Source organism: Euprymna scolopes, chromosome 27, assembly GCF_053919585.1.
Source record: "Euprymna scolopes isolate OS-2025 chromosome 27, ASM5391958v1, whole genome shotgun sequence".
NCBI classification, from domain to species: Eukaryota; Metazoa; Mollusca; class Cephalopoda; order Sepiida; family Sepiolidae; genus Euprymna; species Euprymna scolopes.
Window position 1 is genome coordinate 553,206 of NC_136508.1, and position 14,623 is coordinate 567,828.

At 27.2% G+C, this 14,623-nt stretch overlaps 1 protein-coding gene across 12 annotated transcripts in view; it reads right to left on the minus strand.

The window, feature by feature from the left end:
• The window catches only part of LOC145248787 (kin of IRRE-like protein 1), a 2,909,730-nt gene that overhangs the window by 215,045 nt on the left and 2,680,062 nt on the right, over positions 1-14,623 (minus strand). For 8 of the 12 annotated variants that reach the window (XM_080110422.1, XM_080110421.1, XM_080110425.1 and 5 more), the window contains one exon: positions 4,961-5,059. The exons of the other annotated variants lie outside the window; for them this stretch is intronic. In XM_080110422.1, the coding sequence (XP_079966548.1) occupies positions 4,961-5,059 (99 nt within the window). The remainder of the gene's footprint in view (positions 1-4,960; positions 5,060-14,623) is intronic. 12 annotated transcript variants of the gene reach the window in all.

A 14,623-nucleotide genomic window follows, 5' to 3' on the forward strand; every position in this document is an offset into this window, starting at 1 on the left:
CGTTTCTGCTTTCGTCTTACTAGACTAGTCATTTTTTGTTCTGAGTTCGTCAATTTAAAAAATTATTTTCAATTTTTTCAAATTTGATTTCCAAACAATACTATTTTGTTGTTAACGCTTTCAGTACACGTGCAGGCGTGCACTAAAAGCGTTAAAAAACAACAAAATGTATTAAGTACATGCGTTTAACTACTTATTTGTACTTAAGGTAGAATTGTGTTTTTTAGTGGTCAAAAAAACAAAAAAGCATAACAAATAAAAGGCACTTGTGCACTTATGCTACCATGCTGAAATAATAACATTATTTAGAAACCCATTCTTAACATGGGGAAGGAAGGGTGTTTTTTGTTAACTATTCTGTACTTTTACTTAACAATTTAATAAAAAAAGATATTGTGAAACTTGAATTTATTTTTAATTCATTGTCAAGACTATTTTTTTTGAATCTGTAAAACAAACCCGTTTTTTTTTTTACTGAGAATATCTAAATAATAATAATAATAATAATAATAATAATACGAATAATTAGGCGGTTCGATAAAGAATTTGATTGTGATGCATTTTGTAAATTTTTACCTTGTTTCCACCTTAACAGTTTTCTTTAAAATGACTACCTTTATAGATTTTCGAGTATACTGAAAACGAATATCGCATTTAAATTTTCCGCAAATAAGTAGCTTTCCGGATATTAAGCAATGTCATTTCTTACGTTGTTGCTAGTGGCCATTTTGGTATGCGTGTTTGTGCATAGTTTCTCGGTGTTGCGCTTGCGTGTATCAAGATGGCCACCAGCGATAACATAGAAATGACATTGCTTAATATCCTTATTTATTTGCAGAAATTTAAATGCGATATTCGTTTTCAGCATACCTTAAAACCTAAAGAAGTAATTTTAAATGTTAAGGTAGAAACAAGGTAAAACAATTACTGTTTTATTTCTTTGTTTACATAATTGAATTTTCAGTAAAACAACAGAACAGAAATGACAAAAAAATACCATCAACTGGTGAATATATAGTTGTTGCTTATCAGGATTCCTGGTATCCTGGCACTGTGAAAGTTACATCGAGGATTCATGTAAAGTACGATTTATGGTTGCATCGCAGAAAATAGGGGTATATTTTGTGCAATATAGAGAGGATTAACAAAATTAACAATTGGACTGGTCCCAAAATGCATAAATTCTGGTCGACTATGGGAATTTCCATCTTTTACAGAAATCCAAAATCTATATGAAATTTTTTCTTTGATATATTTCTGAGATTAATTCATATCTACTCCATTTTTTTTCTCTGAAGGGAGTAGTAAATACCGGCCATGAATGCTCTTTAGGCATTCAATGGCTACATCCAAGATTAAGCTCTCCTTTAGTGAGGAGGCAGGAAAATGCCTATTCACAATAAAGCTATATTTAAATACCACTATAATACTTAGCTTTGTTCATAAATAGACACCCACTGTATGATACCATGCGCCAGTTTTAAAAAAATTGAAATTTGTACATCTGAATTTATAATTCATGGCTTATGGTAAAGATACATTAGATTTGACTGCATAATCAGAAAGAGCACACAATTTTACATAAGACTGCCAAATTTCATGAGAATAGCTTGAAAAATAAATAAATGGTGGCGAAATTACCAAATTTCTTGAAATGTTGAGGTCCGTAATTTAGCCCACTTTTTCTACAGAAAAATGTCCACAGAAAAGCATAAATTTTGACACTTAAAATTCTCATAACTTTTAAACTACTGATGGTATTTGCATAATTTAAACGGTTTTAAGTATCTTTTACATAGCTCTTTTCATGCAAGTTGATAAAATAACAATTAAAAAATCAACTTGTAATGCTACTTCTTAACAACCTATTTAGATTTATCTGTTATTTCTTTTGATAACTAATAGTTCAACATTAGCAAGGAGTAGTTCTAGTAGTTATTTTTATGGAAAATCTTAAATTAGTCATTCTTGGCTTGCTTTTTTTTTCATTTAAAGAATAAAAATTAAACAAGAGAAAACAGATTATTTATGTCAGTCAGCTATAGACCCCACATCATTTTTGATGAAATTCTCCAAGATTACTGAAAACCAAAGTAAATGCCAGGAGTAACAGGAATAACAAACAGAAATTAGAGGTCTCTAGAAAAGGCAAATTAGTTCCTCAGTCATTGATCATAGAAAGTAAAAACATGAATCATCCACCAGTTTTTTAAAGTCGAGATTTCAGTATGGATAGATGAATCCACGGCAACTCGTGGATGACTGCCAGGATAATTGGTAGAACAGCAAAAAATAACTTTTCACTATTGAATCTGAGAGTTATTGTCTAGTGACCAAATGTTCAGTTTGCCTCAACACTAAAAGAAAATGGTGTAAAATTCAGGTTTCTTTGCCAGGAATGTATTATTTCAGATAAAATAAAAGATTTGTTGATAAAACAAACAATATAATTCACAAAGTCAACGGTTAGCGTGCTACAACACTTTTTCTTTTTAGTTTCAATGTCTGAGAACAAAACTGTTCTGTTCTAAATTTAGAGAATAAACACCTAGTTTATGGTTCTACATTTGAAGTCTTCAGAATCAATTCAATCAGTAGACATGCAGTAGGCTTACTTCCATGTTCCTATTCTCCTAGATTACAGAAAATGTATATGATTTCTCTTCTTGGAGAATCACTACCAGTTAATCTAATATTATCTTCAAAAAGACAATAACAAAACTTGATTTCCTTCTATAACTTAATAAAAAAATGCCTACAATGGTGAACAATAAAAAAAAAGAAGAGAGAAAACTTTTTCAAAGGGATTCTGTTGTCTCCTGTAGAATCTGTAGGACATATATTTCAGTTTAAGACAAAAAACATATCAAAAGCAATTCTAGAACTTGTATAGTTGTTCCATGAAACACTAGTTCTAGTCAATTGCAGATTACTACAATTTCTTTCCAGATTTAAAAAAGGAAACAGATTTGTCTGAGTTTCTGCTTGGTTTATGAAACCACACAGAAACTCAGTTGGAGGAAGGGAGTTAGACTACTAGAATTGTGGAACTTGATTTTTCAGAGGTTTGAGCATCCAAACAGACTTCTTTGCTAAGTTTTTTTTTTTTTAATGTTTCCCCTCGTTATCAAGAAAATGCTGCAAATACATATTTTATCAGCTTTATCTCTGCCAACATTGACTCCCTGGATCCTTAACACGGTGTTGAAGAAAGATTGTATGCTCTGTATCAATTGTAAATAAGCGTTGCAAGAATATTGAAAATGCTATTTTCGAAGGTGGAATCAAATAATTCATTCTGATTCAGCTGGAAAAATATTCAGCAGAAATCCCAAATAATTTCTTCTCTGATTGTGAGTTTGTTTTGAATCCTATATTGGCACTGATATGTCCTGCAAAAAGGATATCGTTTGAAGTAGCTGAGCAGTCTTGTTACAGTTTTGAGTGATAATCTGGTAGGGCACCATACTGCACAAGTGTTTGTGGTCATAGCTGTTAATTGTAGCATAAGGATTTCAATGTCTCTTTTAGATAGCTCTTGGTATTTATGGCTTAACCAATCATAATCTTGTAAAGAAGGAAGAACCAGGATGTACTCATATCTATTACATCAATCTCTTATATAGAAATACAATGTTTTTTTATACATAAATCCAAATATTTTAGAAGGTTGGTTAGTTGTATTTCCAGACGACATGACTATTTACTTGATTTGATCTTGACATAATTTTTAATGAACAGAGAAAATGTAGACTTAAGTTGATGCAACATAAGAAATTTTGAAATTGCAGTACATTATAATATCTTCAATCAAGTAACCTTAAGTAAAAGTGAAATTAAGTAAAAAACAAACTAAGATTAGTACAAAAAAGTAATATTTAATGATATAGTAGGATTTGTCTAAAAAACAAAAAAAAAAAAACATTACAATAAGAAAATCTGCAACATCTTTTTTTGCTATTCAACTTTTGTATCAGATGAAAAAAAAATATGTAACTAAACATTTTTTTTAATAGCAAACGAAAAAAATCTATGTTTTAGAGAGAAAAACATTTATCATGTGATATTTTAAAGAGTTTTGTTTAATTAATGAAACACCCAAGAACTGCATAGAAATTCTTACAATGTGTAGTGTATGAAGCCCTCAGGTTGCAATGGAGAAATGCATTGTGACTTGATTTTTGACACAAGTCAGAATGATGATTTCTGCATCTATGTCACCCAACCCACTAAAGCAGCAGCAGAAAAATCATGATGGAATATATCAAAAAAAATGTTTCTATGATCTGCATGAAGCAGAATTAAAAGCATACAATTGAAGAAAAAAAAAAAAAAAAAAAGAAAGCAACTGAAGCAACCGAATATAACACAACGTCCAAAGAGGAGCAGAATGTAAACTTGCATAACTGCAAGCATTTATTGAAACAAAAACTTAATCAAACGTCATTGTGTTTAACAATGTTGTTTAACAATGACGTTTGATTACGTTTTTGTTTCGATAAATGCTTGCAGTTTTGCAAACATAGACCTTGTATTCAAAACCACCGTCATCCAAGTATCATTTGTAGAACTTAAACAAAAATCTCACAAAAACTATGATAAACTGTGATATTGAAAGAATTAAACCCTGAGAACTTGTATAACAAGCAAAAGAAAGAAAAAAGAGAGAATGGCAGATATTACAAAAATTAAAGCATTAGCATTAGATTGTAAACTCTTTATTGCATGCAAATCCAAAGTGCCAATTCTCAAAATCGTGGAACAAATCATGCAGCTGAACACAATTTGTTGGTAAAATCAACCTTAGAATAGAAATAATTCAGTTTCAACAGCAAAAAAAAAAAAGAAAAAAAAAAAAAAGAAAAAAGCTATCAAGTAAAAGTTAAATGGAAATGGGAAAGATGTTTTAGCAAATTTTAAGAGGATAACAAAAACACAGGAAATGAAATGATTAGATTACTTGGAATGGCTCCTGGAAAGTAGGAGAGAATGAGGCTGGTTCATGTTGCAGCCATTTAGACGAGGTACTATGTTGTGCTGGCCAAACATCTTCATAACTCTGTGCAGTAAGAAGATCACATTAAACAATACAACAGCATTACATTGCCTATATGGATGAATAAACTCTGAACTAGTTTCACTATTAAATCAAAGATATTTGCAGATAAAGAATATGTTTTGAAAGATATTTTTTCAAAAATACCACAGAAAATTTTACTTGAAAAATAAAGTTTTATTTAAATCAATATATTTTTCATTACTGGATTTAAAAAATTTAATTGGACTTTTTTTTTTGCTTTCGTTCACCTCAAACAAGGCACATTGTCACTGAAATCTAAGGAGCTATTGTTGAATTAAGGACCATATCTACAGGGGCATATCTTGCAGTGAGATGTTTATTTACATAGAAAAAAAAAAGACTAATAATTATGATAAAATATATTCACAAAGTTGAATTTGTACAAAAGTTTTCAATTTGAAAACATATTTGACAAGAAATCTAATATGATGGGAGTTGAGAGCAATGCACAATAGAAATTCAGAATATGACATATTTACCAACAACAAAAAAAAACCCACAAAAACTGGGTTTTAATTTGTTTACTTAGAAAACCTAGTGATTATATCAGAAGTTAAATTTAAAATAAAAGAATCCAGTGTTGTCAGATCCACAGCATATACGTAGTATTTAGTTCTTTTTACAAATCGTAACAATGAGGGAAGTTATTTTTCCAGATCTCAAACTGAAAATTTATTACAGCAAGGGCTGAACTTCAACGAAAGATTATTTCATTTATCCAAATAATATCTATGTGTGTTCAGTCACAGATTACTTTCCAGCAAGGAAGCAAAAACTTGGTGAAACTCCATGCTAATGAGCATAAAAACTTGGTGAAACTCCATGCTAATGAGCATGGAGTTTCACCAAGTTTTTGCTTCCTTGCTGGAAAGTAATCTGTGACTGAACACACATAGATATTATTTGGATAAATGAAATAATCTTTCATTGAAGAGAATTATACTAATGTAGGACATGACTTGGCCAACTCCCACCCTGAAGTTATGGAAGAATGAAGAAGTTGGGAACATAAAACATGGCAAGTACAATCCTAGTGTGTGTGATTTATTGAGAATCTTTGTTGATAGAAATGGATTGTTTGTCTCTGAGGAGTATCCTGAAATGGTCCATAATCTGGGAGCGAGGAGGATGGTGGCTACATTCTCTCTTCAACAATCAATTAGAAATGAAATTGAACTTGATTTATATCAATACTAGCAGATATATATATATATATATATATATATATATATATATATATATATATATATATATAGCATTGCTCAGGGCTATAAAAAAACAAAAAACAAAATTGAAGTTAAATTTGTGTAACATTTTTATATTAAAACTTAACTCCTCTTCCTATTTTTTGTCCTTCTCCCCAACACTCTTTTTCCTATGCCCAGCTCATTCCACTCTCTTGTTTAAATGTGTTAAAATAGATAATGTAATTCCTTAACCGTAGCTATCCATTTTAAATGTAATACATTTATACAATCTTACATTTTGCTATTGAACAATGCCCAGTAAAACAAAACAATGACATATTTTATGACAGATAATTCTGTGCTCCTTCCTATTGCTTTCACAATAATATGAAGAGAAATGATGTTGATTATTAAAATTGTCTAAAGAGGTTTAAATGTAATACTATAATTATATTTATTGTTCCTAGTCATCTCCAAATAGAACAAAAGATTCTGTTAACCTCATATCACTTACTATAAATATAAAAGAGCAATGTTAATAATGACAATTTTATTGCTCCTGGACAATCCAGAGTTGAACAAAATTTTCTGTTATGTCACCATCCTCACATAGCAAATACACTACAGTTATCAAAAGTAATACTGTAATCTTACAATTATTTATACCATATAATACTGGGCAGAACAAATAGCTCCAGCAATTCCTCATTGCTTTTCACAACGCCATTTCACAAAAATATGAAATTAAATGAATTTAATGATAAAGATAGAGTACAAAAAAGAAATGAAATAAAAAAATAAAAAAGGAAAATGAATATAAATCTGCATGAAAGAACAAGAAATCCAGAATGAAAAAATGCAAGAGAAAAAAAAAAAAAATGAATGCAAATAAATGAGTGAAAAAAGGAATTTAAAAAATGAATAAAAAAGTTCAAGAAAACTGAATGTAAAAATTGCATAAAAGAAAAAAATATATATATCAAGGAAAATGAAGGAAAAATAATAAAAAAGTGAAAGAAAAATCTGATTGAAAAAGAAATGTGTGAAAGCGAATAAAAGAAAATGACTTAAATAAAAATGAATGAAAAAATGAAGAAAAATAAATGAAGAAAAAGAACTAAATTATTAATGAAAAATAATGAATAGACAATTGAGTGAAAGAAAATGGATGTAGAAAAATATGAATGAAAAATAAATTAAAAAGATATGAATGAAAAATAAATTAAAAAAATATGAATGAAAAATAAATTAAAAAAATATCAATGAAAAATAAATTAAAAAAATATCAATGAAAAATAAATGAAAAAATATCAATGAAAAATAAATTAAAAAAATATCAATGAAAAATAAATTTAAAAAATATCAATGAAAAATAAATTAAAAAAATATCAATGAAAAATAAATTAAAAAAATATCAATGAAAAATAAATTAAAAAAATATCAATGAAAAATAAATTAAAAGAATATCAATGAAAAATAAATTTAAAAAATATGAATGAAAAATAAATTAAAAAAATATCAATGAAAAATAAATTTAAAAAATATCAATGAAAAATAAATTAAAAAAATATGAATGAAAAATAAATTAAAAAAATATCAATGAAAAATAAATTAAAAAAATATCAATGAAAAATAAATTAAAAAATATTTCTATGATATGCATAAGGACACAAACACACACACAGATTTACACTTACTAAATGCAATAATATGACTCATAAGCAATGCCAAGTACTTTTTCTTGTATAAAATAGTAAAATAAAGCAGTTATGCTATTTTCCCCAGCATGGTAACACAATATCCTATCTAGGATATTGAGTACTTTGCACTGACTACCTTTTACTACTTTCTATTATAATAAAGAACAGTAATATTGTTTCTCTCAGGAAACACAACATTTAACTATACCTGCTCTATCCAGGATATTGAGTACTTTGCATTCACTAATTTATTCCACAATAATAATAATAATACAGTATCATATCTAGTTAAATATATCTATCTGGTACCTTATTATTATTATGACTCCAGGACAATGCCATCTTCTTTGTCTAGTATATGGTTTCATAACAAATAAAAGAGATGTTCTTTCTTCCAAGCAACGTTTAAACACACCTACTCTATCTAGGATATTGGGTGCGTTTGGGTTACTGCCTACTCTATCTAGGATATTGGGTGCGTTTGGGTTACTGCCTACTCTAGCTAGGATATTGGGTGCATTTGGGTTTCTGCCTACTCTATCTAGGACATTGGGTGCGTTTGGGTTACTGCCTACTCTATCTAGGATATTGGGTGCGTTTGGGTTATGTCTTACTCTAGCTAGGATATTGGGTGCGTTTGGGTAACTGCCTACTCTATCTAGGATATTGGGTGCGTTTGGGTTATGTCTTACTCTAGCTAGGATATTGGGTGCGTTTGGGTTACTGCCTACTCTATCTAGGATATTGGGTGCGTTTGGGTAACTGCCTACTCTATCTAGGATATTGGGTGCGTTTGGGTTACTGCCTACTCTATCTAGGATATTGGGTGCGTTTGGGTTATGTCTTACTCTAGCTAGGATATTGGGTGCGTTTGGGTTACTGCCTACTCTAGCTAGGATATTGAGCATTTTGGATTATGGCACCCAAACAACACCAACAAAAGTCATAGAAGTTCTTTATTCCGGGCAACACCGTATTTATACATACCTGTTTTTTTTTTTTTTAGGATATTAAGCACTTATAAAATAAGGGTGAGGGGCTCCAGAGCACTACTAAAAACAAAACTTTTTCTTTGTCCAGAAATGATAAGCAATGCTAAATTAAATCTGGAGTTAGCATCTACTAATTTTCAAATTCCAATTTGGAAAAAAAAAAAAAAAAAGAAGAAGAAAAAGAAAAAAAAGAAAAGATCCTGTTCCATCCAAGATATTATGCATTTTGGATTATGTCTAGGGAAACACTAACAAAAGGATAGAAATGTTCTTTATCCTCGGTAACATTTGCTCTATTTTGGATATTGAACACTTATAAAATCAAGGATGTCTCCAGAGTACTACTAAAACCAAGCCCCCTCTCTCTCAGAAGAGAAATTCTTTAAGTGAGAAGTGAAAAAAACACCTTAGTATTATGTCCAGAAGGTGATTTCAATGAAATTCACACTCTAGGTAATATAGACCAAAAATATAAGATTTATCAAACTTTGAGTATATCTAGATAATTTTAAGACCTTCACACTGACTATATCACACTGCTGAAAATATTGCTAAGTTTGCATTTTCATTGCTTGAAATATTTTTGTGTCTGAGCACTTTTCACTTATTAAAATGATTCAATTCAGTATAAAGTAATGAAAATTTAAATCCTGTTTATAATAATAATAATAATAGAGTGAATAAAATATTACATAATATAAAATATATAATCAAATATTTTGCAATATATGTATACAATTTCTTCTAAAAATCTGTAGTCATAACATTAGTTATTATTAGTGTTAATAAGTTTTAGTGAATTTTATTTTTAAATCAACAGTTTGCAAGTGAACAGAAAGTGAAAAGAAAAATTTTGTCTGATTGTAATTAAGCAATTAACAATGATGGCAGGATCTAATGTGATGCATAAACATCTGATTTTGTCTGATTGAAATGGAAAGACAAAAAGGCAAATAATAATCGTGGTGTTTATAATAACCATGCAGCACAGGTGTAATGCCACAGTTAAATGACTTGGACATGCGACAGAAAGACACCAAGCGAAAATGAACATGAAAAAATTGTTCATACTTATTTTGCCAATCAATGAAATTATTGAACAAGGATACTTTGAAATTAAGCAAGATAAAATAAACATTTAAATTTTATTTTTTTTTAAATACAACTAAATGTCAAATTCAATTTAAAACTCAAATTTCATTATAAAATATGCCCCACTACATTATCAACCCAAAACTATTCAAAAATAATTTCATTTTTTTTTTTGAGGTTTCTTGAATATTTCGAGGCTTAAAATACAATTTTAATTATAAGTTGATTGAATGTAAAAATGATGACAGAATTTTACAAGTTTGAGTAAATGTATTTGCTATTAATAGTTAAAATATTTAATGAAATATTAAAAATTATATATTATTCAGCATTTATCTTCTTTTTAAACAGGTAAAGGTATATTTTGTTGGAACAAATAAAATACTAACACTTACGCTTATCAATAGTTTATCATTACTAGATTTTTTTTAATTTGAGAGAATATTTTATTTTCAAAGAAATTCAAAATCATTTCAAAACTGACAAAGTAACATTTTTTCATTAACGTTGTAAAATGTCACATATAAGATGAATAAAAAGCAAGTCAACCGTTACAATATCTGTTTTTCTAAAAAATTTATTTATGTTTCACATGAAATAGTTTCATTTGTTAACTGAAAGAAACACACCCTCCAAACAAGAATAAAATATTTTATTTAAAGAAAATTTCAAAGAAATTTCTTGATAATTTCCTGAGAATTTTTTTTTTCCGGAGCTAAATCTGAAAGAAAATATGTGTAGATTTATAATAAATATTTTCAAATCCAGTTATAACTACATGTATATCTGATAATGAGACTACAAGACATTCAATCAATATCACTTATTTAAGATGTTTAAACTGATATAAATTCCTTAAAATATACATTTCCCAAATTGTCAGACCTTTTTGGATATCACAGATTATTTCATAAACAAAGAAAAAGCAAAAAGCTGAGGAGGCTTCTTGGGTTCTTGGAGAGAGTCAAACGAATGCCATCTTCAAGACATTTGTCATAATAGAATAGTTTGTATACTGAAAGTATGAACAAGAAGTTATCAAGTCAGTTTCAATTGGTTTGCAATCATGTTAGTATTCATAATTCTGGGAGCACAAATATTTTTAGTGTGGAAAAAAATCCTCAAGATGAACAATTTTGGGTTGACTGCTATGAAAGGAAAATATTGCTTATGAGATATTTTCATGGTTTGTACCATATGAACTGCGATGGTAGATAATTGTTCAGCAAGATAAAAATTTTTATTATCTTTTCATTTTTCATCATTTCTTTTTACACTTAAATTGGATCAAGAACTTTCATACACCTTTTTAGAATCGAATTGACATGCAGTACTTTTAATTGCAAATATTCTTATTTAAGGTTTCATTGTTTTAGAAAAGAAATTCCATAAATTAATGCTAAATTGATTAGAATAGTATAATTTGAAATATCAAAAGAAATTTGTTTCAATTTGAACTCAATTTTGACTGATATTATATAAAAAACTTATTTGCAATTTTTTTAGACTAAAAACTAATGATAAAAACACATCAAATCTCATGTTACAAAACAACCTCAATTTAAAAAAAGAAAAGCAATATAGTTTCTGACCCCAATAAAAAGAAAATACAATTTTTTTCATAGAGTAGTTGAGTGTCATAGAATAGTTATACAAATCATAAATAAGTTTGTATGTAGTTGTAAGTGAATGATCACATGATGATTCACGATTAATGATGGGAGGGGAGAATCTAGTAGTCTTTTTAGCTACAATGCAAATTGTCAGATTGGCAGATTAATGAGGTTTAGAAATTCCATTGCATTTAGCATGGATAATGGCAGCATGGATAAACATAGGAGAAAGAGGAGTAAAACCTTCAAAAGTCACCATCCACATGACCAATCTTGTGTATGCAATGGATGCATACTAATAATAATATGATTTGTTTGTCACTGTAATTTTATCAGCTGCACAAAAGACATGGCTGGATGGATGTTAGTGGAAGCAACTCACCATGCTTAAGTTTGGGAGGAGTTCTTTTAACTTATTTTCTCATTTTCTTTTCTTTCTCTTCTTTTTTCATTGTTTTTGTTTTTAGATCCTCTCTCTTTTTCCCTCCACCCAAGAATCATTCTATTTCTGTAAAAATTTGTTTGAAAACATGCATGATCAAAATCACACGCAGCATTAGAATTTTGAAACAGGCTTTGAAAACATTGTTTACATCTCAGATCATAAGTATGACAACAAAAATATTTTCTTTATCATAATCCAGATTTTAACATGAATTTAATAAAAAAAAATAAAATAAAAATTAGCAAGAAAATCTTAAATAAGGCCATGTGTTTTAATGGATTGTGTCCCAATAAACTGCATTGCATTTATATTTTTTAAAGTACAAAATATACAAAATTTAATTTTAACAAATTATACATTTTAATGAACTTTCTATAATCTTACACATTGGAAGTTCTTTTCTTTTATAATTCATTAAAATTATTTATAAACATTTTTCAGTTGTTATCACAGTAATTTATACCTCTTTTAGTCATAAAATTCAAGGGTCAAATTAAATAAATATCTATACTAAGTTTTATAATATATATACTAAATCTATACTAAGTTTTATAATATATATACTAAATCTATACTAACTTTTATAATATCTATACTAAATCTATACTAAATCTTTTAATATCTATACTAAATTTTATAATATATATACTAAATCTATACTAAATTTTATAATATATATACTAAATCTATACTAAATTTTTTAATATCTATACTAAATCTTTTAATATCTATACTAAATTTTTTAACATCTATACTAAATCTATACTAAATCTATACTAAATTTTTTAATATCTATACTAAATCTATACTAAATTTTTTAATATCGATACTAAATTGTTTAATATCTATACTAAATCTATACAGAATCTTTTAATTTCTATACTAAATCTTTTAATATCTATACTAAATTTTTTAATATCTATACTAAATTTTTTAATATCTATACTAAATTTTATAATATCTATACTAAATCTATACTAAATTTTTTAATATATATACTAAATCTATACTAAATCTTTTAATATATATATTAATCTATACTAAATCTTTTAATATCTATACTAAATCTATACTTAATTTTATAATATATATACTAAATCTATACTAAGTCTTTTAATATCTATACTAAATCTATACTAAATTTTATAATATATACACTAAATCTTTAAATATCTATACTAAATCTATACAAACTTTTATAATATCTATACTAAATCTTTTAATATGTATACTAAATCTATACTAAGTTTTATAATATATATACTAAATCTATACTAAATTTTATAATATCTATACTAAATCTTTTAATATCTATACTAAATCTATACCAAATTTTATAATATATATACTAAATCTATACTAAATTACTTCACGTCGATTTGAGACAATGTTTACATTTGTACTTGATAAAAAGCAAACTATGAAAGACCAAACAGGCCAAAAAAAAAACAAACTTATTTTTCAGTGACTAAAATTTCAATGTATTATTAACGCTGAGGCTGGCCAGTACCAGATGTGTGACCATTTGTATGAGTTTTATTTGTAATGTGGATGTGTGGGAGCCAGGCTCCCCAAAATGGGGGGGGGGGCAATTTAAAGCAGAATAAAAATAATTATTTCAGCGCGTTTGGTCCACCCTAGTCGAAAGGTGGCAAACTTTTATAATATCTATACTAAATCTTTTAATATCTATACTAAATCTATACTAAATTTTATAATATCTATACTAAATTTTATAATATCTATACTAAATCTATACTAAATATTTTAATATCTATACTACATCTATACTAAATTTTTTAATATCTATACTAAATTTTATAATATCTATACTAAATCTTTTAATTTCTATCCTAAATCTATGCTAAATTTTTTAATATCTATACTAAATCTATACTAAATTTTATAATATCTATACTAAATTTTATAATATCTATACTAAATCTATACTAAATTTTTTAATATCTATACTAAATTTTTTAATATCTATACTAAATCTTTTAATATCTATACTAAATCTTTTAATATCTATATTAAATCTATACTAAATTTTTTAATATCTATACTAAATTTATACTAAATTTTTTAATATCTATACTAAATTTTATAATATCTATACTAAATTTTATAATATCTATACTAAATCTATACTAAATGAATATTTTGTTTTATTTCTTCTCATTCTAATTTTTATTGAGAATTTTCTAAAGCTATTTCAATGTCACAATATGAAGACAAAAAATTTTCTAATAAAAAATTTATAGGAATTTTGCCTTTTAGATAATTCTCTTCACATAACGCTTAAAATCAAAAAAATATTAAATATTTGTTGCTGAGAGACAACTGTTTTTTAAGTGATTTTTGACTTTGATATTTATAACAAAAAACTCTTTATGAAGCTAATAATGTTGAGTTTCTTTAAAATGATCTACTACTAATGATGCCTTCTGTTCTGTAATTGTCACCATGGCATCTTGGTATCCATTAATACTAGCTTTGTATTGATAGATGGTG